Source organism: Aedes aegypti, chromosome 2 (genome assembly GCF_002204515.2).
Source record: "Aedes aegypti strain LVP_AGWG chromosome 2, AaegL5.0 Primary Assembly, whole genome shotgun sequence".
Taxonomy (NCBI): Eukaryota; Metazoa; Arthropoda; class Insecta; order Diptera; family Culicidae; genus Aedes; species Aedes aegypti.
In genome coordinates this window covers 150,156,156-150,182,209 of record NC_035108.1, presented here as the reverse complement: position 1 = coordinate 150,182,209, position 26,054 = coordinate 150,156,156, and the positions used below count along the sequence as shown (strand labels likewise).

The window sequence follows — 26,054 nt, the reverse complement described above, 5'->3', positions numbered from 1 at the left end:
TACGTCCCCACTGGGGCAGAGAACGCTTCCACTATTATTACCTAACAGCTTTCTTTATCAAATTTGCCATTTTCACATTCGCATATCTGTCAATAAATAAAAAAAAGTGTGTTTCTTAGAAAGTAAATAGTAAGCTGGATGAACAAAGGTTAAATAATTCGTGCACAGTCTAAATTTCATCAGTCAATCCCGGGTTGATTCTTTCTATTCCTAATCTAAAATCTTATCCGTTCTCAATAAAGTCTTCCTTCAGGAAAGCTCACGCCTTATGTATCAAACACATGTAAGTCTTCAAAGGTAAGAAAGCTTCACACCTCCAAACTTGTCCCGACACGAATTCCTACTTACATTAATTAGCTCCTGTCGGAGGAAAACCCCCATCGACCCACCTACATCTAATCTAAACAAACGTAAGGAAAGTTCAACCCAAGTTGAATCACTTGCCCAAACTCCTAATGTTTATAGGCACCCGCCGTGGCAAATTTTCTTTCCCTCACTGGCAACCCCCAAACCGCACAGGGCACCGAACATATTAATCAGAAACCAGGCAGAGAGGGCACAACATAGAGGAAATGAGGAAATAACACTATAGTAATCCACATTTGGTGATGTATGTTCTTTGTTGCCAATAAAAATTGATTTGGTCTTTGGAAATTCTACTCCGTTATTATAGACGACACTCTTGATTCTTCTTAAAAATATAAGGATAAGGCAATTTCCTATATTTAAAATAAAAACAAATGGTTCAGGCTTAGGGAAAGTATAACAAATTATTATTTAACAAATGATAATAGACTTAAGAACAGTGCTTTAACATTCGACATTTTTCGCGGCATTCGTTTGGCTTCCATGATCAGTAGTCAAATGGTTTCTCTATACTCATCCGCTACAGTCACATCCAACACATAGCACGAGCAGTGAAAGTCGTCTGACACGATGACATTTTCAAAGATCATGAATTGTCAAAAATGTCCTATTCCAAATAACAGAAATAGTTTATTCTTGCTGGTGATGTCGAATGTGACACACGTACAATAAGATCTGCTCTTATTACGGAAAATGATAAAAATAAGCAAAACCGTACCGTTTTCATGTGACGTTTTCGTGGTCAGCTGCATTCAATTGACTTTTTTTTGTACGCTCGTTTGATCTTTTTTGAAAAATTTAAAATGCAATTTCTGAATGGGCGCAAATTAAGGGCCCAAAGGGTTGCAAAACTGAATTAATACAATACGTTTAATATTAATACGTCTGCAAAATATCGATGGTTTTTTACAAACCAAGTAAAGATGTTTGGTATTTGAAAAATCTCTCAGAAATACAGGTCCATATGAATTTTTAGAAGCATACCGGAATAACATCCCCAGAATTTGCTAAAGGAACCCTAGGAGAAAACTGTTATGGGAGTTGGCAAATTTTAATATTGAAATTAGATAATAATATATCTGAGTACCTTTTTTTTAAATTTCCCAATAACTGAGTCAACTAGTTTCTGATTCTATATCCAATGGACGATGGGAATTCGGCTTAGATGTGAAGGAAACTAGGAACATAGTTTCAAAACAGTACCTACTTTACGCAACAAGTTGCAGAATGGTAATTTTGACAGCACTAGTCGAACATTTTGGGGCCCAGATAGCCGTACCGGTAAACGCGCAGCTATTCAGCAAGACCAAGCTGAGGTTCGTGGGTTCAAATCCCACCGGTCGAGGATCTTTTCGGGTTGGAAATTTTCTCGACATCCCAGGGCATAGAGTATCTTCGTACCTGCCACACGATATACACATGCAAAAATGGTCATTGGCAAAGTAAAATCTCAGTTAATAACTGTGGGAGTGCTCATAAGAACACTAAGCTGAGAAGCAGGCTTTGTCCCAGTTGGGACGTAACGCCAGAAAGAAGAAGAAGTCGAACATTTATCCAACGAAGCTTGCCGAGTTTGATAATAAAGAAGAGTGTAAAAATCAAGTACCGTAAAACGGGGTAACTTTGATAATGCAGGTAACTTTGATAGTGCGTAACCCACCACATACTAAACGAAATATCATAATTTCTGTTAATCAGTTAAGCAAAACGAATGCAAAACTAAGGAACATTAGTATGACACTTCATGTAAGAGCGGTTTTAATTTGAATCACGAACATTCTAGGCTTTCTATACGAATTTAAAAAAATTACACAATTTTGGCATTTTTGAAACGCTTACAAACAATCTGTTCTACGATCACTATTTGATGTAGTTTTGAATAGTTGGCCACTTTTCTTTGACAGCCTAGTTATCATAGAACCTGAAATCGGTCTCAAATCGCTTAGTGAAAAACATTTTCACAAACTGGGACCATTTTTGTAAACTAAGTCAGAAATTTCCATATAACGTTAAACGCCTAGAGGTATGCAATGCCCTACAAATGTTCGTTATTCATTCAATTTTGTTCGAATCATACTCCATTATCAAAGTTACCCCAAAACAGAAAACCAACTTTCGATTATATGAAAAAATATATATCCATTCATAATAAATCTTTTGCCAATCTATCGACTGTAATCGATAGCTAGGATGCCAGTACTTGTTTTAAAAATATAAATTGTAAATCTTTGAAACAGCATGCATAAATATTCAAGTTTTCTTCGAAAAAACTATCAAAGTTACCCCGTTTTACGGTACTGCTATGAGCCACGTAAAACTTTTTTTTGCAATTTCGTAGAAGACCTCTTGAGGGTGTCTAAAATCGTATTGGGATGCACCATTGAAAATTGTTGTGTAATGACTCATTATGCAACTCAAAACAATTAAGCAATGGAAATACGTTGCGTAATAGTTACTACCAAATTTATTTCACACTGCATAGTTCAGAAAAATGGGCCGTTTCATGATAGAATATCAAGAAGAACCATTGTAGGAATTTTGAAATATTTTTTGAATAATTCTTAAAGTATCAGTATAATAATATGATTAAATTATATTTTGGTAAAATGATAAATATTTTTTTCTCAGATGTCATCGACTTTAGGAGTTTCATGGATCCCAACATTGACTCGAATCATTATTTCGTTGTCAGTAAAATTCGGTTATCGACTATAGCTAATTCGAGACCACAGCGAACAATGCGATTGAATATCCAGCGGTTCTCAGCAGACGGGGTTACATCTTAATACCACCAAAAGCTAGACGAGCAGTTAAATGAAATCATTGTGAGTGAACACCTTAACAATCTATAGGAATCAATGGAGTGATGAGTGAAACTGCGCAAGAAGTGATGGTTTGACGAGGAGTATCAGAGGGTGACGGATAAGAAGAACGTTGCCGAAGACTTCGGCATTGCATTTTATCTCATCTTTTGATCATATGAGAAAGCGCTTTTTGATAGATGGACCGATGCACGAGTTCACTAATTTGACGTTTGAGCGGTGCCGAATTCACTCGTTGCCATGGTCACGTAAATAACACGGCACCGCTCAAACGCCAACGGGTGAACTTTTGCACAGGTCCATAGTTAAAACTCAGCAGGCCATGCGCAACAAATCGTTATGAGAAACTGTCGAAATCAATGACAGTGTTTGATAGCGAATGCAATTTTGAATACAGTGGGAGACTCTAAAAAAATGGTAAATTCAAAGGGAATCCATAGAAACATTTGACATACAATGAAATTAGTTACTCCTTTCTAGTTACTTCAATATTTACAAACAAACCGAGAGATTGGTTCCCTTCAGCATTTAATACGTCATTTCACTGAAATTAAATTGATCAACAATCAACCGGATTTTTTCTTAGGATCTGCTTCAAATGACGCGTAAAGCAAGACTATGGATTGGAAATTCTGCGCATGAGACTCTCGTTGGGCGTACGGAAAGATCTATTAAAGAAACTTTATGTTCAATATACAAATAATCTTACGATGGAAATTAAAAGTTATCCTATGTTGCTTTATATTCGGAAAACCATTAAGTAAAACCACTCACGAACTTTGTGTAAAAATATACTAGAAATTAGCCACACAATTTTCAATGAATAAAATTCCTTGAGCGGACCCATGACACAAGCAAATGATCTTACTTTGAATAGAATAATAAATCATTCCACTAGTACTTCTCAGAGTATGAGCAAAAGAAATTTGTCATAGATGATGGACCGGTAATTGGTTCCACCGAATGCATTTCAAGAAAATAACAAAAGAATTTGGCTTGAAATCCGCTAAGTATCTTGTAAGTTGTGGAGAGCAGAGATCTCAGAGCAAATCATCTCTCACAAAAGTTTATGATTCGAAATACTTATATCTGATAAATCTTTAAATCTCGTCGTATTATAAGATAAAAAATGTTATCTAAGAACCCAAACAGAGAGTCTACATTGTTTGTTGATTTACGCATTGCATGACATTCCATAACCTTATGTAAGTAAAGAAGTATAATGTAGATACATTGTTTGTGGAAATCTGGAAATCAAAGATTGCAAATTCAGTGCCCTAATTTTTATTTCACAATACAGTTCTCTTCAATGTAAAATTTACATTTTTTTTAATCGAATCCAAAATTTAACACTTAATTGAATTTACACCTTGGGTTTCTAATGCCATGAAGAATGAAAACACATTTTATTCTATACTACACATAATTGAAACAAAATATGTTATAATTTAAACATAGATAATAAAACACAAAATAATTCATTTTGTTATTTTCCATGACTGAAGTATAATAAAATTTGTTATTATCGTTACATCAACAAAAGCGCACATGTGTAAGCAATTTCTCTCTTTGTAACAAATTGTGTTATAATTATGTTTTAAATTGAAACAAATTTTAAACAGCCTTTGTTATTTAAACTGATTTTGTTTTAATTTTGTTATAATTGCCTCCATCATCTCAAAGTGTTTCTAACAAAAATGAAACAGAATTTGTTTTTTGTATTAAATTTTGACCTAGGTAATTCTGATATATTTTGTTGTAACCCACAGGTCGGGTTAGTCAAAAAAAAATACCACAGTAAAGTAACCAATCCAGTAGAAAATCACCAAATAATGAGCTTATCCTTTACTCACAATACCACGGTGTAATTTTTCCATTGTTTATCATAATAGTGAAAGTCTTTCAGATGAACTTCGTAGCCGTGCGGCATCAGTCATTTGGGCGTATTGTGCTACGGAGTGTGGGTTTGATTCCCGCCCCAGCCGGCGGAAACATTTCGTCAAACGAAAAATTCTTCACTGCTCCCCTGGTTATTCAGTGTGTCCGTTGTCTTATGTAAGGTATGTTCAGTATGTGCAGCCTTTGACTGGGTTGAAATAGGCAGTTCTGTTCATTGAATTAATTAAAAAGAACTATATCTTTTTGTTGTCCGACGTTTCGAAGTTCCAATATGGAACTTTTCCAAGTATAATAAGGATTGAAACGTCAGAGAAGTCGTTTTTCATTAATTCAAAAGACTAAACTGCCCATTTCCAACAAAAACTTCCCGAATAATTTCAATACACACGTCTTAAAAATTTACAAATTTCTTAAAATGCTAAAAATAGCTAAATTGGTACGAATATAGCTATTTTTTCCGTAAATTACGCTTATATATTCTAAAACATGTTTCATGTCATATGGTAAAATAAAGGTAACATAAAATTTCATGAAATTTTTCTCTTTTATCTTTTTGTTTTCCATTTTTCTGGCCCATTTTCTTTTTACGTCCTTACTGGAACAGATCCTCCTTCACAAATAATTAGTTTTAAAAATGGGTTATTAACAAGAAATGTTCTCTTAAGGACTGTTCATTAAAGAAAGTGGACACCTGATTGTTAACATTTTGGTGTGAAAATTCCAAGGAAAAAAATCAAATTTTGTTTCAGTGTGTACTCAAGTGTTTATTTTGACAGCAGAAGAAAGTTGACATCAAACAGTTGTAAATTCCAAGCGATAGGTCGGTTTAACATGGCGCCACGCAGATTTATTCTGCACAAATGGTGTTCAGAAAAGCTGTCGTTCCGAGATTTGGCTTAAATCGCGAAGTGTCCAAATTCCAATTTTTCAACACTGTATCAAAAACAGATGCTTGTGATAACGTGCAATACATCCGAACAGAAAAATTTGGGTAAAAAGTTTTTTTATGGCAAGCAAATTGCTCCTGCGGTATGGAAAGTACTACATTTTTCACAACGGGTTCAATCAACGGCGAAAATTACAGAAACTGAATGCATTTAAAAACGTCTTCTGCCCATCTACTGAAAGTATTACAAGCCTTCATTGTTTTGGCCAGGCCTGGCATCGACTCACTATGCTTCAACTACTTTGGAGATGATCAAGAAGGAAAAAGTCGAATTTGTTGAAACATGGCAGATTCTACCGAATTGCCCATAACTACGCCCCATTTGGAAATATTGGGCAATAATCAAACAACATCTTAAGAAGGATGGAAGATAAGCAAGTTCCATGGGTTTTCTCAAGAAAATGTGGTAAGCAACGCAAAGAAAAGTTACGAAGAAAGTTGTGCAGAATCCGATGGGAGGCATCAAGAGAAAAGTCAGAGCATTATCCAAAAATGCTCAATGAATGTTCAAAATTATGTGAATTTGGTCGAGATTACTTTGATTTCCTGAACTCATGAATTTGTTCGAAAATAAACAAATTGCTTTAAAAAATACGTGTCCACTTTCTTAACTGAACAGTCCTTATAATGAGCATTTCTCGCTGAAACCAGACCTCCGTCGGCACCCATCGTTAAAAATTTCAACATTATGTCACTGTTCGCTAGTCTATGTTAAAACTAAAGCGTGGTCCTTTCGGTTATCTCAAATTGGTGGCCCTCTCGTACGTCAGCTAGCTAATCGGTTTGCGAATAAGCCCATTTTTTGATAAATCTTAGGTATTTCTTCACGTGATATGTCTCATATTTCCCTTGGAACACACAGAAAACTTAGTGTCATCGTAAAAAGAAAGGATATAGCTTTCACCTGAGACTAAAAAAATTGACGGCCATTTTTAATGTGGCCGCTATCTTAAATTTTGTTAAAAACCCGTTTTTCTACCATTAGCGCACCGCTTGTTTAGAATTCTGAGGTCACCATCAGAAAGCTGAGAAAAAACTGAGTAGGAATAGGCTACAAACACTTTGTGAACAATGGTGTTTATTCAATGAAATGAACGATTTTCTAAGTCATGTTCTACGATTTTGACGAATTTGGCGGGTTCAATAAATGAAAACATCATTGTTTGTGCAACAAAGAAACAAGTTTTGAATCGTCGGTGTTGTGTTCGAGTCGAGTGAAGAATAAGAGTAATGAGTGAAAAAATCTGGCGGCCATCTTGGATTTTGACGCCATCTTGATTTTAATCATTCTACTCTGAGTTTTTACCTTGTTAGCACTTTTTGAATTTTAAAGCTTTCGTATTGCTTACTCTTCTTATTCTTATTTCCCTGGCATTACGTCCTTACTTGAACAGAGCCTGCTTCTTAGCTTAATTCGTTATAAAAACAGATAATTAAATAGGAATTTTATAATGCATATATGGTACCAGAATTATTCTTCGGCATATAGGGTAGGTGTACCAGTTATGGACATAATGGTATTTCGCCATACGTGATAATTTGATTATCTTCAAATTTTTAATCGTTCTGTGTGTTTAGGTAGTTTATTATCAAGTAGGGGAACTGTGGGTAAAATGAACAGGGGGGGGGTTAAAATGACAGGTTAGTGTTTTACGGTAAATATGCTATAATTTTATACCAAACATAGCACCATCCTTAATCCTCAGACAAAGAAGCTATTTCGACAACTCTTACGCGATCTCTAACTGTAAAAAATGGTAAAAGTAAACAAAAACAAAGTATGCCTCTCCATTTTCTCATATGATGTAAATTTTTACTTGTGCAATTTAAGGTTTTTATGACTAAAATCCTTAAAAAATCTTTCGAACTGCGTAGCACATCACATTTTTAAAGCATTTATGATAAGCAGACGAAAATTGGAAGCATCTTAATCTTCTAAGTTCTTAAAACAAATGATTTTAATATGTTGATTCTTTGGGGGCAAAATGAACCACTCAAGATGGGGGTAATATGAACACCATGGCGGGGCGAATACTACCGGATTTTATATCAGATGCCGAAAGTTATCCGGAGGAAATACAAAGATAGTAAAGGACAGCCATCCAAATGGTCGCGGCTAAACGTTCCATCGATTCCGGAATATCTGTGAAATATGCATTGATCATGTACCAGATGCCGAGAATCATGCCACAACCCGTTCAATTAGAATGGTGTTCATTTTACCCCCACTACATGTTCATTTTACCCCCAGCATGTGTTCATTTTACCCCCAGTATATGTTCACATTACCCCCACTGTGTGTTCATTTTACCCCCAAGTATATGTTTATATTACCCCCTTTACATGTTCATTTTACCCACATGTTTGGAGCATTGACTCTGTGGAAAGCAATTTTCAAAATTATAATAATGTTGATAAAATACTGTTTCCATCACAATATTTCAACTTGTTACATTGCATAAACATCCTTCTTCAATTCTGTGCAATTGAAAAAGAATCTGACAGCTTTTTAAGCAAGAAAACATGAAAAATGCTTAGGGTGTTCATTTTACCCCCACTATAGTCATAACTGGTACACTTTCCCTATTCAAGTTCAGGAACAGCATTCATTCTTTCATTTATTTGGTTCAAAACCATTGTTTGAAATGAAAAAGCAATTGAACTGCTGAGATGAGAAAAGAATGAAAGAATCTGATGGTGTGTTCAATGGATGCCTCATAATTCAGCATGATGAACGCTAAGATGGTACAAAATCAATCAACCGCTTAAAACCAAGATGGCATCGAATTCCAAGATGGCCGCCAGATTTTTGAATCCCCAAATGATACTGAGTATTGGCATTACCTCCACATCGGGACGAAGCCTACCTCTCGGTTGTTCAATTTCGTTGTTTTTTCACATGTATGTTGGGCGACAGTTAAAACGATACCTTATGGCACAGAAAATTAAGGTATTTTCCGCTCAAAACTTATGAAACTTAACTTAAGAGAAAATCTCAATACATAAATGCACTTTTGGCAATGTTTTACACTAAAACTACAGATTGGCGGTTTTTTACATTAAAACTACAGATATCACCACAAGACTTACAAATGTCCCAAAGCGCAATCTAAAACGCATTATACATCAAAATTCCCTTTTGATAACCTGTTTTTATAACTAATCAACCTGAGAATCAAGATTAGTTCCAATAGTGGCGTAACTTCAGGAAAAAGAAGCATGATAAGAAGACTATACATAACCTATTTTGGTGGTAGCCTTAAAATTCCACATGCTGAGTCCTAATAAGGTGAAAAACTCATTCATTATGTGGTCCAAAGGAAATATTGTTGTCCGACGTTTCGAAGTTCCAATATGGAACTTTTTCAAGGATAATAAGGAATGAAACGTAGGGGCCTTCCTTAGCCGAGTGTTCAGAGTCAACGGCTACAAAGCAAAGCCATACTGAAGGTGTCTGGGCTTGATTCCCGGTCGGCCCAGGATCTTTTCGTAATGGAAATTTCCTTGACTTCCCTGGGCATAGAGTATCATCGTACCTGCCACATGATATACGAATGCGAAAATGACAACTTTGGCAAAGAAAGCTCTCAGTTAATAAGTGCTCATTGAACACTAAGCTGAGATGCAGGCTCTGTCCTAATGAGGACGCAATGCTAAGAAGAAGACAAGAAAAAAACTGGTTCAATATCTTAAATCTCTTAAAAGAAACATTTGTTCTGTAAACGTGTTACACGAATATGTAAGAAACATTTGTTACACAATGCGGATACACATAAACTTTATATCTGTCGTTTTACCTATATAATAAATTACTCTAATTAATACCAATACTACTCGACCAACAACATACAGATAAATAGAACAGAAACCATATGCATAAACTCTGGCCGGACACGAAATTCCACTAACCTGAGGTGTACATGGACGATCCCGAAGCGGTGGTATCCGGTCGCCGCGTCGAGCTGGCACGGGAATTACTGTTGTTGGTGTTGAATTGGAGCATTTTTATCGGATGCGTCGCCGGATTGATAGTCGGGGCCATTCAGCACAATCCTAACATACGTTAGTTGCAACCTGCGAAATGTGTGAACCTCGATGCGAACAGCAATTGCGTAGATTTGGTGCACAATCCACTGGACCGCTTCCTGCGCTTCGTGGTCAGCGGTCGACTCTCCACCAATCCACCAAACCAGTCGGGATGCACTCGGGGATACACGCTGGGCTCTAATTTATTTTAATCACACCTCGGTTTCCCACGGTTCACCTAACACGTGTGTGGTTGAACGTAATTTACACGGCCGTTAAATATTCATCAAGACCCAGATTTCGATAGCGCACACCGAAAAAAAACCGCAGGTATTACACCACGAGGTGGATTCAACTTTAGCACCCGTTGAAAGGCATCCGATTCACTTAAGGACTTTCAAGTCGGCTTTTATCAACCCCACTTGAGCCTCTCGCTATCACGTAGAGCTGCTTGAAAAGTTTTCCGAGAAAACTTTAATCTCTCGAAGATGCAAAAGAATTGAACGAGCGCGCGCCACAAGCCAGCACAAATGTACCAACAAAACTGCAACTCCTATAATACACTCCTTTCACCTGACGCTACGATTCACCGAATCCAATCCAGACACAGTGTGGTTGTTCTGCTTCACTAGCCTCCGCACAAACCTTAGACCCAAGCCGTGCTCCTCAAAGCAACCAGTAAGACGAAAACGAGAACCACACGCCAAGCCAACGTAAGAAACGAAACTCGGTAAGGAATCTGCGTGGCATACAATATTCATGCACCTTTTGTCGGTAAAGGACACGAACGTCGACTAACTGCCTGACTTGGCTGGCTGACTGGTTCCGGTCGCCGAAATCGCAATCTACCACTTTGCCACTACGGCAGGATTGCTAGTCGGTCGTTGGATGCCTAGCTGGATGGCTGGTCGTAAAAGCGTCGTGGAGAATACGGCTCATATACCGACAGAACAAAAAAATCGACAAGAGCAAAGCAACGTGCTTCCTCCGAAAGGACAAGCCCCAAGAGCGGGACAGAGAGAGAGAGGAGAGAACGGGCGAGCTTATCTATCCTTTCGCAGTCAGCACTTTATCGGGGAGTTGAGTCGGATATGACTGGATGGTGGGCTCTGCTATGTGGTTAAAATTGATTTACTGGTTTTGATCAACAGCTTGGAAACAAGTGTTAACGTTATTATTCAAACCTGACACCTTTCGACCAGCAACCCCAAACTCGTTTTCAACCTCTTTACCAGCAGCTCCATTTTTTCAATACAAAATATAATATTCAAATTGTTGTTACTTTTGGTAACTCAAATTTTTTTGCATCTTTTATTACAAGATCTCAAAAAAACTCTTCTTCTCCGAATTTGTGTTGATATCAACTATCAGTCATATAGATTTGAAGATGTTCTGAGATTCCTTTGCATACCGACACTTCCCGCATACATTTTTTTGGCCTAAATCTTGTTTTTAGTCAATTTATAAAAAATGTGCACTTTACAGTGCGAAGTACAGTGTTGATAGACTCCCACTCAGATCTCAATCAATAAGCTCCCCCGCGACTGCAAACTCATAGAGATCTGTTTCGTAAATCTCACGCTTGACATTTTCATGCAAAATCCCTCAATCCCACTTAAACCGTCAAAAATGATTCAGTCATCGAAACTGCAGAGACTGCATGTTTTCGATCTGATTGTAGGAAATGTCAATTGTCCGTCACTGTTGAAAAATGTGTCCCTATATGCTCCGTCTCGTCAACTACGTGAACGTGACCTGCTTTTTGTTAGACGTCACAGGACTTCATACGGTTTTCATAACCCTCTGGATAAATGTTTTCGTGCGTTCAATAATGTGAGTGCTGTACTCGACTTCAATATTTCAAAGTTTGTTTTTAAAAATAGAATAAGGAACTTAGAGTAAGATACAGTCTGGGGAATGTATTTTTAATTCAAGACGGTGACAAATAAATAAATAAATAAACCCGTCAAAATATCTTGAATACTGAATGTTGTTGTTTACGTTAGAAAAGATTATTATGATTCTACCATACTAACAAGAATTCATGGCTTTGTGCGAGAAAACAGTGGAAATACGAGACAATGAGTCAACGCATCCATAATTCTTTGACTGCTGAGTTGCGTAGTGGACAACTCACGCATGAAAAATATCAGGAGTGAGTTATGAGAATTTGAGTAGTTCACAACGCTGGTGAGGTAATAAGGAGCTTCTCTGAAAAAATCATACTAATCGTTTAAGTTGCCTCCAAGAAATATAAAAATAACAGATCTGTTTTCGACTGAAGGTGTACCAGAAACATAAATGCTCAGTACTCAAAAACGGTAGCACCAATTTGTTTCTTTTTTTTACAACAAGCTCTCGGCAAATTATTTTTTTGAAAAGCGAATAGCCGAACTTGAGAAAAAACTGAAGCCTCAGATATTTACGTGGGTTATGGTTACGCGTCGGCTCCCAAGGAATTTCGGAATATTTCCGAATCTAGATGATCAATTATCAAAATCGATACGGATTCTAAAAACAGAAGAATTTTTTAAAAAATTGTGATAAAAGGTGCAAACATATCTGAAACCTAAAAAGTTATTGCGATTTGAATATATTTTAGTGATGCAAAAATGATGCTGCTAGTGGAGAGGATAACTCTTTTACATTAGTGTGGTTAGATGATCGAGGGATTGCGGACATGAATCTTACACACTAGACCAAAATTTGATTCCCACATGAGTTTTTAAACATTTTTTGTATTGTTTTATAATTGATTGCATTGATTACGATATCAATTCTCAGGCATCGAAAATTGATATTTTACACTTAAAGATGTATGTATGGGCACGACTTCACTATACTGCCATTTTGAGACTAGTGCAGATAAAAATCTGATTTTGAATTTTGAGAAAAAAATTTCACTACCTGTTTGTTAACGATTTTGGATTTTGGTAAGTTCCTCTTATATGTTTTGCACAAATCGCGTTATATCTGAGCGACTTTGTCGTACGAAATTCATGCTAGGTCATATATTTATAGATATAGACTATCACTTATTCTATTGGAAATTATTAACTTAAGTAGATAAAATTTGAATAGGTTAAAAATCCGATTCCAGCTGTGGTCGATTTTTAAAAGGTTCAAAACCAAGTCCTTGTATATCCGTTAAAATAAGTAAAAATCTAAAATTTGTGTTTCCTATCCAAAACTATAGATATTAGACATAAGTGGATTTGAAAAGAATTATTTTTGTTTATATTGAAAATACCTGAAAAGTTATGATTTCGTGAAGTCATCTTATGTGTCATTTTGTCAAATGTGTTCTAGCAAAGCCGAATAAAATATTAAAGATAAATTCTTGTGGAACATCTTAGATACAATGTAGTTGAACTCCCCAAAAGGAAGGATAAACATTGAATGCCCCAAGAAAAAATACAAAAATTTAAAAAAAAATATTTGTTTGAAAAAATATTGTGATTCGCTTTATCAAAGTCGTGCCCATACTTTCTGGGATACCCTGTAATTAGGCGCCACCATTAACGCATCACTTGTTTTTAATTCTGAGATCACCTTCAGAAAACTTAGAAAAAACTGAGTAAGAGCAGCTACATTCTTGTTTCGGGTCGTGTGAAGGATTGTAGTATCATTTGGAGTGAATAAATTTGACAGTCATCTAGGATTTTGGCGCAATTGTGATGGTACACTAATTATGTCACGCTAAATTTGAACTTTGTGGACCCTCCCCCCTCCTATGTCGTTTTTGGGCTCTCTGAAAATTTTGTAAGGCTTGTCATGCTTGGCTTGACGCCCTCCCCCTTCTCTTGGAGCGTGACGTAATTTGAGCATGACCCCATTGTAGTGACTAGACCTTTTTAAGTAGCCGAATTTAGTCACTTTCCCGATCACGCTTTCCTTAGAATTTCAATCGAGTTAGACTAAATAATTAACACTTTCTTCATCATTATAAAAGCACGTTTATTCTTCCCAAAACACATCAACAAACTGATCCCTCTTTTTCTTTCGTTAACCTATGCCTACTATGATCTGAATTGATTTCATTTTCAGTACTAGTTAAACAGTTCGTTGGTTCACGAACATATTTTGTTTTAACTATACTCTGCTTCTAACATCTTATAATCCCTACACCCATATTATAAATTGACGCTTATATTGAGCTGTTCGGTAATCCAATCCGCATTGTTATTAAACTAATTAACTCATTACGCGTGGTAAAGATGGACAAGTTATGGGTGAAATTATGAAAAAAAATCCACGTGCTCGGCTGGGATTTGAACCCAGGACTTTTGTATGCTAGACGAGTGCTTTTCCAACAAAGCTACCGAGTCACTTGGTGAACCAATAACTGAGTTGGTTACAAGTTTAGAATTCAAATCCCTACAGACCACGCGGACCCCTTTCATAACCCATATCCATCCATCCCATTATAACTACACACACGGGAAGAGCGAGTGCGATTTATTTAGTGTTGAAACTGTTTGCCTATCGTACCTACATCGCTTCCAGAACAACTCTCGGATACTCTGAGATAACGCCCTAAAAGCCATTGGTAGCCAGCTGTGTAGCTCGTTGTTTCTGAGCAAAAGAAGGAATAAACATCCGAACCAACATCACGGGCAGGTAGATAATGATCCTTTCTTCCCCAAAGCGTTGTTAAATAGCAATAAAATCCATTCAAATGCTCAGAAACAACGAGCTACACACATGGTTACCAATGGCTTTTAGGGCGAGATCAGAAGTTATGCGAGAACTGTATTGATTTTATGTAGTTGAATGAGTTTATTACCTTGTTTGCACTCAACATGTCCTACCGCTGAAAACTAAGATGGCGTAGGAATCCATGATGCCCGCCAGATGTTCTACTCAAAATGATACAATATGATTCATACTTGCGCAATTCTCGCTGAGACCGGCCCACTATTTACACTTGGTCTTTCAAAGCTTAGACATTTTGCTCATTTGAAAACTCCTGTCGGGTAACTAATCAACTGCATTCGGTTGGTCAAATTGATGGACCCCTCGGTAGTTATAACCAAAACAGTTATTGAGGTCCCCTCGATTTTTGACAACTCTTGCCTCACTCAAACTAACATAACTCGAACATTTCTTCAACAACCCCTTAGGTTTTACAAAGAGAAAACATTGGAGCTTCATTTGCAAAAATAAAAATATTTGGAGGCCATATTAAATTTGACCGCTATATTGGATTTTATCGGATTTTACTGAATTTACATGGTGTTCGCAACTCCCGATTCCAAAAGTTTTTTTTATCACTGGAAAGCTGAGCTAGTTTTACACGAAATATGAAAAAATCAGAGGTGTATGTTTGTTTTCATCAAAAGTTATGTGTAGTTTTGCAGACCATTTCTTATCGCGTTGGTGTAATTTGCGGTTATATAACGGTGCGCTTGCTGTGATGTGCCTATTTGAAATGTGAAAAATTAACTATACACTGCTCAACATGTGATATTATACGCATTGGTGCTAGAAAGGAGGAGTACAAAGAGAGGAAGGGTGTCAATATAGGGAACTCCCTCCCACCTAGTATGGAAAAATATGTTTCTCTTGTAATGAACATGCAATTCGGTATCGGGCACACATATATTGATGTTGTCAGTCTAGATACTTCATAGGGGTCACACGCAAATCACGCCACGCTCCACAGCGGTTCCAGCTACATAGGGGGGCGGTCATAAATACGAAAGTCGGTAAATTAGTCATAAATTCATGCAATTTGATATGTATTCGTGTTCTACATGCAAAGCATTTCTTCTGCTAAGAGGGGGAGGTGCTAAAGTTTTCACCCCCTCCCCCTCCACGTGCTGACTTAAGTGACATTAACATGATTTCAGCTTTATGTGAGTGAATGTACCAGAAGAGTGAACCAAGTCGCAAAAGCTGTACAATTGAGGCTTTTTACGTGTATTGTTGAGCAGCCTACTATGATTTTACATGCAAAACTCAAAAATCCTTGACAGCTACAATTTGTTCTTAATCAAACCATGTTAGACATACGACACTTTGGCGGTCACCGCCAATCTGGTCGCAAACGGTCGCAGCTGCATTTATGTGCAAAATGCAATACGACTATATAGGTAAGTTTCATAGAATAATGGGGGGGGATTTCGAGGGGAAATATTTTTTTCGGCATAGTGAATGTTTCTAGAATTTCGATTTTTTCCGAATTAAGGCTCCACATCAGCTATGTAGTTTTCAAACAAAATATGCAAATTTTAATTTTTTTTTTCATTGAGATCGATCCAATATGGTGGCTTTGGAGATTGATATCCAATATGGTGGCCAAATTATATGGCCGCCTAATATTTTTATTTTTGTAAATGAAGCTCCTATGTTTTCTCTTTCTAGCACCTTGCTATTGTGAAGAGAAATATTCGAATTATGGCAGTTTGAGTGAGGCAAGAATTGTGAAAAATCGAGAGGTCCCCAATAACTGTTTTGATTATAATTACCGAGGGATCCATCAATTCGACTAACCGATTGTAGTTCCTTTAGTTACCCGAAAGGAGCTTTCAAATGAGCATAATTTTAAATATTTTGAAATACCAAGTGTAAATAACGGGGCGGTCTCAGCGAGAATTACTCCGTGATTGACCAGAACAATCGAATTTTCACAGAGATTCAATTAATAGCGTCCTTACGATCATCGAGGAAGGGAAGGAATATTAGTTAGACAACCATCATTATTAGGCACTGAAGGATCTTCTGCATCTCCACAGTTGTCATGGAAAGGATATTGGGTTAGTGGTAAGGGTATGCGAAATACCGAATGATTCCGTCAAATACGCTTCGAAACGAAATTCCGCGGAATTCCACGGAACACGCACAGGCGAAATTTGTATTTTGCTATTTCGTTTCGTTTCGCCAAATTGTTAAAATATTTCCACGGAAAGTTGAAAACAAACGGAATAAAACGGAATTTCGCGAAATTCGAGTTTAATTTCGAACAAAAAAAGGCAAAGCGTTTGCTTCTACTCCTAGCAGCTACAGTCAAAAATGGGTCCGTATCATGGATCAAATCGACTCATATCATGGATCAGAACACTATAACAGCAAATTATCTGCGAGGCAAACGAATGGTGTGCTGGTGAAAGCATACGTTTTGGCGTTTCTTTAGGAATCGTCTTATCTTAGATTCATAACTGTGGTATGGGTTTCAATGCCCCACAAATATGAATCAACGCTTCTAGGCATATGTATGACATTTTATTTCCTACAAATGGAACAAATGTGTTTAAGCATGTTATTGTTGATTGCGATGCTGTATATATTTATGGTTCACGTAGGTAAAATGGGTTCTGCGTAGTTGCTACTCTATTTGATGAGATATTCTCCGTTTAATTCAACTTTGATCCATATCTGTGTGCTATCCATAACTGTGGGATGACTGTAGTATTGACTGGTCCGCAGGATATGATAAACTGCACTGCCGTTGTAAAGTTTCCAAAAACGCCCATTTGCCCTAAATTCCTCGCGGCGAATAACCCAGGAAAGGAACAACTGCGTTTGATGAACTACCGCAATGATATCTTCATAAGAATGAAGAGAGCAAAACCACAGTTTCCTCCGGGGAACATCGCGTGTCCTTTTGAGCGAATCCGTTAATATATCGCAAAAATTGTTTGTACACAAATGTTCTGAATTTGCTCAGGTGGTGCAGATTATTGATGCGCGCATTAGTTCTCTCTCTTGCTTTCCCGCTATGACGTCACTTTCAACTCTGTATAAGAACAGCAGGAGAATAGAAGATAAAATTAATAGCACGCATCAATGAGTAAAGGCTCTCCGCGATTTCGTTGTTGTGTCATAAAACTCTACATGTAGCAGCAAAATCGCAGCGATTGTTTGTCGCTGTCGCCGTAAAAATCGCGTTGATTTGGGTGATCCAAAGCCACACCTCAAATCTTCAAAAGCACACATCTAAAGAACCAGACTCCATTCAAGCTGAAAACTCTATCGATTGGTTACTCGATGGCCAATCGATCAAGTGTTCAGCTTGAACCGCTGTCGGATTCGTTAGATTTGTGCTCTTGAAATTCTGATGTATGCCTTCGATTTATATCCTTCCTTAAACAAGGGAGATGCATATATTATTTTGATTCTACCCCATTACCCCGAATCCCATTAACCTGAACGCCATTACCCCGAATTCCAAAAACCCGAACGTCCCATCACCCCGAATGACATTACCCCGAATTCCAATATCGCGGGGAAATGTCATCAATATCATCATGTCATGATAAATGTAAATTCGGAAAAAATGGATTCGGGGTAATGGAATTCAGGGTGATGGCAATCGGTGAAATGGCATTCGAGGTAATGGGGTAGAATCATTATTTTATATCAAAAAATGAATCTAGGTTTATTCACGCTGTACCATACCACCAACTCCTCTCTCCTCTTATAACGTGACATTATTTCCTCACGACCCCCAAATAAAAAAAATGCGAATATTGATAATAGGGTGCCGGTACCAATGGTTGTAATGTACCAGTAGATTGGACTATGGAATAAAACGAACATTTTTCGATAAAAACGACATGTGCTATTATTGGTGGATAGATCGTCTCTAGTTTAGTCGATTTGCCAAATTTCAGCTTTTTATTTTATCAAAAAGTCATATAAATAATTAAGTTTATGCAAAAAATTTGCTCCCTTGCACCAGTAGTTGCCGTCGTGTTCCAATAGTGGATGAACGGATGGAACCAGTTTTTGAAATGGATGTATAAAAATGAAGAAAAGCCCTAGAGATGATCTTTATGCTTCATTCGAAAGATATATATTGCTGTTCCGAGGGAAAAATGTTAAACCTATGTAAAAATTTACCATTTTGTTTCAAATTCCTTGTATCATTCCCGAACGTCTACTACTGGAGCACTAGCGCAATTACTGGAACACGTGTACCAATAGTGGCTCAAGCGATTTTATGTTAAAAAATTAGTTTTATCACTCTTTTTATATTTTTCCCATATTGTAGAGGTGAAATCTTTCTGTTGACGCCAAAAGATCTCGGTTAAGGCTTTTCGTTATTTTGTTATGATTTTTTATAGCTATAGGTAGTCCACTAATGGCACCGACACCCTATATTATTACAAGTATTGGAATTTGGTCGCAAGGCAATGGTCTTAACCTTTTCAATACCGACATCAAGTTTCAAAATTCTCTAGTTTTGCCATCGTTCGATCGATTTTGATGATTTGTTTTAGTAAAAATCACAAATCAGTTATAAATTTGATTCATGCATTGCATGCACCATCAAAATGGTTCCAGATTTAGATTCAAGTTTGGTGGGGTACCTAGGGTATTTCACAATAGAAAAGCGCAAAAAAAATTATTTTTTTTTCGATTTTCGCACATCTAAATTTCGAGAAAAAAAAATAAGCCAAACATTAATTTTAGCTTGGTGAAAAGGGGGGGTATTCTCGGCCTTAGCAGTCTATATGGACAGCTAAGGCCGAGAATACCCCCCCCCCACACCCTCCTTTTCGCCAAATAAACACTGACAGTCGTGATGGAATTCCAAAATTAATTTTAGCTCATTGAAAGACGGATAGTCTGAACGAACATGGGTGAACTTGTCAATCTTATTTGCGGTTCCTCTATGCTATGTAGTCCAGGTTCAAAACTTTTTTTTTTCGAAATTTTCAAATATTTTTTAAAATACTCTCGAGGCTTAAAATTTAGTGAAAATGTGATTTTGTAGTCAGTTTTGAACAAAGAATCTGAAAATGAGATAATATCAACAATCCTTAATTCTTCCAAAAATCTTCCAGAAATTCCTTCACAGATTTTGGAAAAGGATCATTTCTCCAGTATTTGCTCTACAAAATTATAGAAATAACTTCAGAATTTTCTACAAGGTTTACTCTAAAACTTTGCATTCATCCAGATTTGATCCCTCCAAGAATTAATTCACAGTTTATGCAAGGCTTTTCCAGAAAATTTATTAGGAACTTCTAAATTAACCCCAACAGGCAATCCTGGTTAAGTTGCCGTCGCAATATCTCTTGGACTTTATTACTTTTGCAGTTCTTTTAAATTTATCTTGATTGATTTTTTAGGTATGTGTTGATGGATTTTTTTAAATTTAATTTAATTCAATACTCCAGCAAATACTAAAGCAAATATTCCAGTGATTCCTCTGTTCTCTGTTACTTATTTTTCTTCTTCTTACTGGCGTTATGTTCCATCTGGGACAGAGTCTGCTTCTCAGTTTAGTGTTTTCATGATCACTTATCGACTTGTGTCCCCAATCACATTCATTCAAGCCACAAAGCATAAAGTACAGCAAAAAAAAATGAATATCATGTTTACAGGTTTTATGGTACATATTAGCATAACATCACATCCACATGATTAAAAAAAATGTAAGGCATTTTTAAAAATCAAATTAATTTTGGGCTCCTCTCAATATTTTTGAGATTGTTTTAAATGTTTGTAACTGCTTTTCGACCCACTTCTTAGTTGTAACATTTAAATTAAACCCACTCATTGCCTTGTGTGAGTGTCAGATATGTTGAAATGAAACCTTATAAAGTTATTAAGAAGATTTCAAACAAACAGAGAAGGGTCCTACCAAAACATGTAAGGATTCCGCTGAGCAACGCTAAGGTTTCCATATGGTAAAGGATTTGAAAAGACGTTTTTTATGCCTATTTTCAAATTTCGAGCTTTTGACAAGAAAAAAAAACAACTTAAACGTGTATTTCGCGAAACAAATTCAAAAATTTCGTTTCGTTTCGAAAAATTCCGTGAGATATTTGATTTCGTATCGAGTTACACGAAACATTTTTAAATTTCGTTTCGTTTCGTTATTATCAGCGCAAGATATTCCGCGTATCGTTTCGTTTCGTATCGACATGGAAAAAATACATATCGCATACCCTTAGTTAGTGGGATAGGCTAAGATCTGGGAGTTACCTATAATTGGTGACGCGATTCACCGGATACGCGATAAGCGCATTGTACGACGAATAAGTTTCGTAACTGTAAATGAACAAACAGATATTCACTAGTGTTTGCGGATAAGGAGCAATTTCCTTCAGAAAAGCACATGAGCTTCACTCTCGGTCAACTAACAAACTCTATAATTAGCTATATGAGGCTTTCCCAAGGCTGATGTCTTATTTCCTTGCCTTATTATTTTAATGTTCCGGATACAGATAATAGTCTGGAAGAACCATGCACGCTTGGACAACTTGCGGATGATGCTATAGTCTTTGTAAATAGTCCTCAAGCTAAAATCTTGCAAAGACCATAACAAAAAATTTCTTGATAATGTATCCACTTGGGCTAGTAATCTGGGGATCGGTGAAAATATAATTGTATTCAAATTCTGTAGCTTGGATCAAAATTAAGGTATACTTTAAGATTTTAGTAAAAAATGCAATGAAATGCAAAGAAATTCTGCGCACGTGCCTTGAAAATCCAGATCTATCTCATCGTGAAATCAGCAGACGGCTGGAAATGGAACATTCTTCGGTGTCTCGTGTTTTAAATCGGTACCACGAACGTTTTATCATCGATCGGAAAAAAAGTGGCAAAATTTATCTCCGTATAGTGTTAAGGATCACGAACAGGTAATTCAAACAGGTAAATTCAATGTCCCTGAGAACGTTAGAAAGCAGAAGATATTAAGGCGAAGTAGGCCGTCATTGAAATTTGTAAGCGTCGTTGATGATTGTTGCTAATTCACCTCACGATTTCGAATCAAAGAAATTCAGGTGGTTTTGCACTGACACAGCTGAAAAAGTATCAGCATACTTTATGCATGTTAGCGCGTACAGTGATACTTTTTCAAGTCAATATAAACTATCAAGACTGAGTTTTATCACTTTGAAATGCAAGCTGAAAAGTCATCATTGTTGCAAAAACGAATGACGGGCTACTTAGCCTTAAAGTTTGCCAAAAATATATGATTGATTAAGCAATTTGCTCGTGTGGAAAGCGGAGCAGCCCATTCATGACAACTGGAACGACCAATGGGCAGGTTTACCTAAAAGAATGCCCCCAAAAGCGTCTACTTCCTCTTCTGAGGCCACACGATGGTATCATTACTTGAAAGAGCCCAAGTAACCACAAGCATTATATCAAATGCATTAATTTGATCGAAAGTCAACATTTTTTGTATTAATAATGTTATCATGCATTTATTCAATAACTGTCAAGCAATGATCCATTTGATTAACATTATAAATGCATTGTTGGATTGTACCCTGTCGTAGGTCGTTTGGCATAATGGTCGTTTGACATAATGGCCGTTTGGCATAATGATTGAGTTAGAATGAATATCGGCATTTTCGAAGCTTTTACCGAGATCAACACCACTGATCCCATAGCAAAAAATTTTCGTGGTTTCTCAATAAGCAGTGCTGTAAAACGGTGAACAGAGTCTGTTCATGCACACCAGAAAAATGCCACCGCATCGGTGGTTCATTTTGTGCGATTGCGTTCTTGCTTTCTTTGCTCACGATCGCCCAAACACATATACTGTAAAGGGCATCGCATCATTTTATTTTGACATGCAATCATGCGTCCGATTCCCTGGGATATTTCTACAATAACACCACATATCGATCAATTTTCTCAATACTGTCGTACATTAGTTTGTAATCTATCTATTATAATCATAATTCATCCAATTATTCACAAAATTAGCTATGAAAGGAAAAAAGAACGGCTGTGAGCAGACTCTGCTCATCCAGCAATCACGCTCTTTTTACATTTGTTTTGTTCTGGTTCTCCGATGCAAGAATCTGTGACCAAATCGGTCGCTGTTGGTTCGTGAGCGTGTGAGCGTGGATCCTGCTTAATATTGGTTCATTTTGCGTAAACGGCATGATTCTTTCCACCACTGTCAATAAGTGGTGGTGGTCGTTCAGAGATAATCCAAGCTATGAAAAATCAAAAATTGTCAATAAGAGAACATAACTAAATAAAACTCGTGACGGGTCTGGTGGAAGATCTTTTCGGAATAATAATTTTCTCCACACCACAGAACATAAAGTATCGTTGAGTTGTTGCGATATACATATTTGAAAGTAGTAAATTGGCAAAGAAAGTTCGCAGTTATTAATAAAGGGAACGCACATATTTTGCTGCAGATCAAGCTCTGTCCCAGTTTGTACGTAGAACTTGATGAAAATTACTTGGTAGGAGAAGGAAAAAATATTTGCAAAATATTAAAAGCTCTTATCCAAAGATCAATTATTGCAGCATAATACAAAAATAGCTTATATACGAGAGCAGATTATTTTTCGTTCAAAAATGTTTAAGGCACTAGCACTAAATATCTTCTCACAACATAACTCAAATGAACAACACATTTTTGAAAAAAAAATATATGTGGCAAAACTTTTGAACAATTCAATATAAATTTTAATTTTGAAAGTATACATCAAAAACACTGTCTATTATAGAAAGGAGGGAAAATTTGTGAAAGAAATAATATTTTTCCAGCATATCTTGAAAGGAGATCTTGTGTTTGCATAAGAATATGTTGAATATTTACAGGTTCTAAAGTAATTATTATTCTAACAGCACATCTTGCAAGAATTGCGAAATATATAAATGGTGAACATTTAGCTTGACTAAATAATCAAATTCAAAACAGTATAAATATAAATAACAGGGGACGGAACTGGTGTAGTGGTTAGAACACACGCCTCTCACGCCGAGGACCTGGGATCGAATCCCATCCCCGAGATAGTCACTAAAAAATTCAGTGACGACTTCCTTCGGAAGGGAAGTAAAGCCGTTGGTCCCGAGATGAACTAGCCCAGGGCTAAAAATCTCGTTAATAAAGATAGAAAAAAAAAATAAATAACAGCCTATTTTTAGAAAAAGTCAAAATTAATTATTAAATCAATAGAAGATTGGACACCAACAACTATTGCGGCATAATGAAACGAAAAGACATAAAAAATTGCGTTCAGAATCATAGCTCTTGTCCTACTTTTCCCCGAATGTCGTTTCTCTGAAAGTCGGTTCCCCGAATGTCTGTACCTAGCATGACTCGTTTCCCCGAAAAGTGATGCAGTTTAAATAGGTGCTGCAATAGTCTTTAGGGGCTGGAAGGTGAACGAGCAAGAACGATAAGCAATCAAAAGAAGCAGGAATTCTGTCATGCTTGGCTATACACATGTTGGCAAAAACATTGAGGACGGTAAAACTCGAAAGATCCGCCAATTAAATAAAGAAGGGTGCATATCAGATGGCCAGTTCGTTCACCACCCTGAAATGTTTAAAGTTACGACAAGTATGAGTGCCACAAACTTTTCGGGGAAGTGGACTTTTTGTTGAAGCGGGATATTCTTGGAACTGGTACTCGGGACACTGGCGTTCGGGTTAACGACATTCGGGGAACCGACATTACGGGAAAAGTAGCACAACCCATCGAAGTAACTGCAGTAATCGATTACTCTTTTCGCTAATATCTTGAGCAGATCAATGTTATCATTTGCCGCCATTTTGTCAGTTGGGAACAACAAAAAATCAAAAAAATAAAGAAATCTTAAAAGAACAGCCTATTTATAAAAGAAGGTGAAATTTGTTTCAATTTCAAATCAACAGTTTATGCCTATAATTTGGTCACATTATATTTAAAAAAAAATCCAATGTTTGAAAGAAGGGTAAATTAGTGCTAAATATATCAAAATCTTCAGTGCAAAGAATTATTCAAATAGCGGGACTCAAAAGAAAAATTAATATATGGAAGAAGGCTAATTTCTGCATAAATTATAAAATGTTATTGACAATAACTTTTCTAATATGCTTTAGTTTATTCAAGAGCATATGAATGTAGAATAAAATAACATTTTGTATCAACTATTGTCAATAATTGACTCCACAACAAGCCTGATGTCATCAGAAAGATTCAATAGAAACGTAAAAACGAATCTCATCTTAAGAAATTCTTGGTTTCAGACTCATTATGCCAAACGACTATTATACCATATGACCATTATGCCAAACAACCGTTATGCCAAACGACTTTATGCCAAATGACCATTATGCCAAACGGATTTATGCCAAATGACCTACCACCGCTTTGTTGCATTAATTTAATTCAGCATTGTGTTAAGCGTTTAGAGTGAATAAACAGATTTGCTGTCATACAAGATTACGTAACCTCATTAAACGCACTCGAATCTGTAATAAAAAAATAAGGCGGTCGAGCACGTTCGCACTCGCTCAATACGTTTTGTGGGATATGGAAGAACAATTTTTATAATGAAATGACTTTCCTCCATCACGAACCCCCATTTCATGATCTAAGGATATATGTATTCATTCAGAATTATGTTGTATTTAATCTATGAGACTCGTTTATTCATATGGAGCGAGAAGAAATGTCGATCAATTTCTCTCCCCTGGAAATCAGAGAGGGAGGGAAAGGAAATCACTGTTGTTCAATCGCCGAAGAGGATTCTTTCAATTCGTAATAACTGAGCGAATGGTAATGGTTAACACACACAATGGCTTCGTTTATAAGGAACTTTTATCCTACCTTATCACATCAGCAGCTTCCCATCATCCTAGTTGTGGGTTCGAACAACAACAACAAAAAAGAAAACCATTGAAAGGTAGCCAATGAACTCATTATTTTGTTTACTTTTAACGCATTTTAGAGCATGCGTTAATTATTTTAAGCTAATATACATCATGAACCCCAAAAATACAACCATAAATGCTTTAGTAGGACTTATGCATTAAAACTGATTTACCAAGTATATCATTAATTTGATTGTTGTGGGACCCTTTCCCACTTTAATTATGCTTTATAAAGCTGATAAAGAATATGTCACTTTAAAACAAAATCTGATAGCACACTATAGAGCAAACATGAAGTATACATATATAGCTTCGTGGTTACTAAGGAAGTCAATTTCATGCCGTTGCATTTCAACCCCCCGAACGCACCGGAACTGCGGCCAATTTAAAAGTAATGGGCCATCATCATACTTCGGAAGCATCCT

General features: G+C 36.6%; 1 protein-coding gene across 2 annotated transcripts in view; it reads right to left on the bottom strand.

The window, feature by feature from the left end:
- Positions 1-26,054, bottom strand: part of LOC5569019 (band 7 protein AAEL010189) — a 427,266-nt gene that overhangs the window by 331,030 nt on the left and 70,182 nt on the right. Inside the window, exon 1 of one of the 2 annotated variants that reach the window (XM_021842720.1) lies at positions 9,943-10,860. The exons of the other annotated variant lie outside the window; for it this stretch is intronic. Coding sequence (XP_021698412.1) covers positions 9,943-10,075 — 133 coding nt within the window. The 5' untranslated portion in view covers positions 10,076-10,860. Of the gene's footprint in view, positions 1-9,942; positions 10,861-26,054 lie in introns of those variants that run through there. 2 annotated transcript variants of the gene reach the window in all.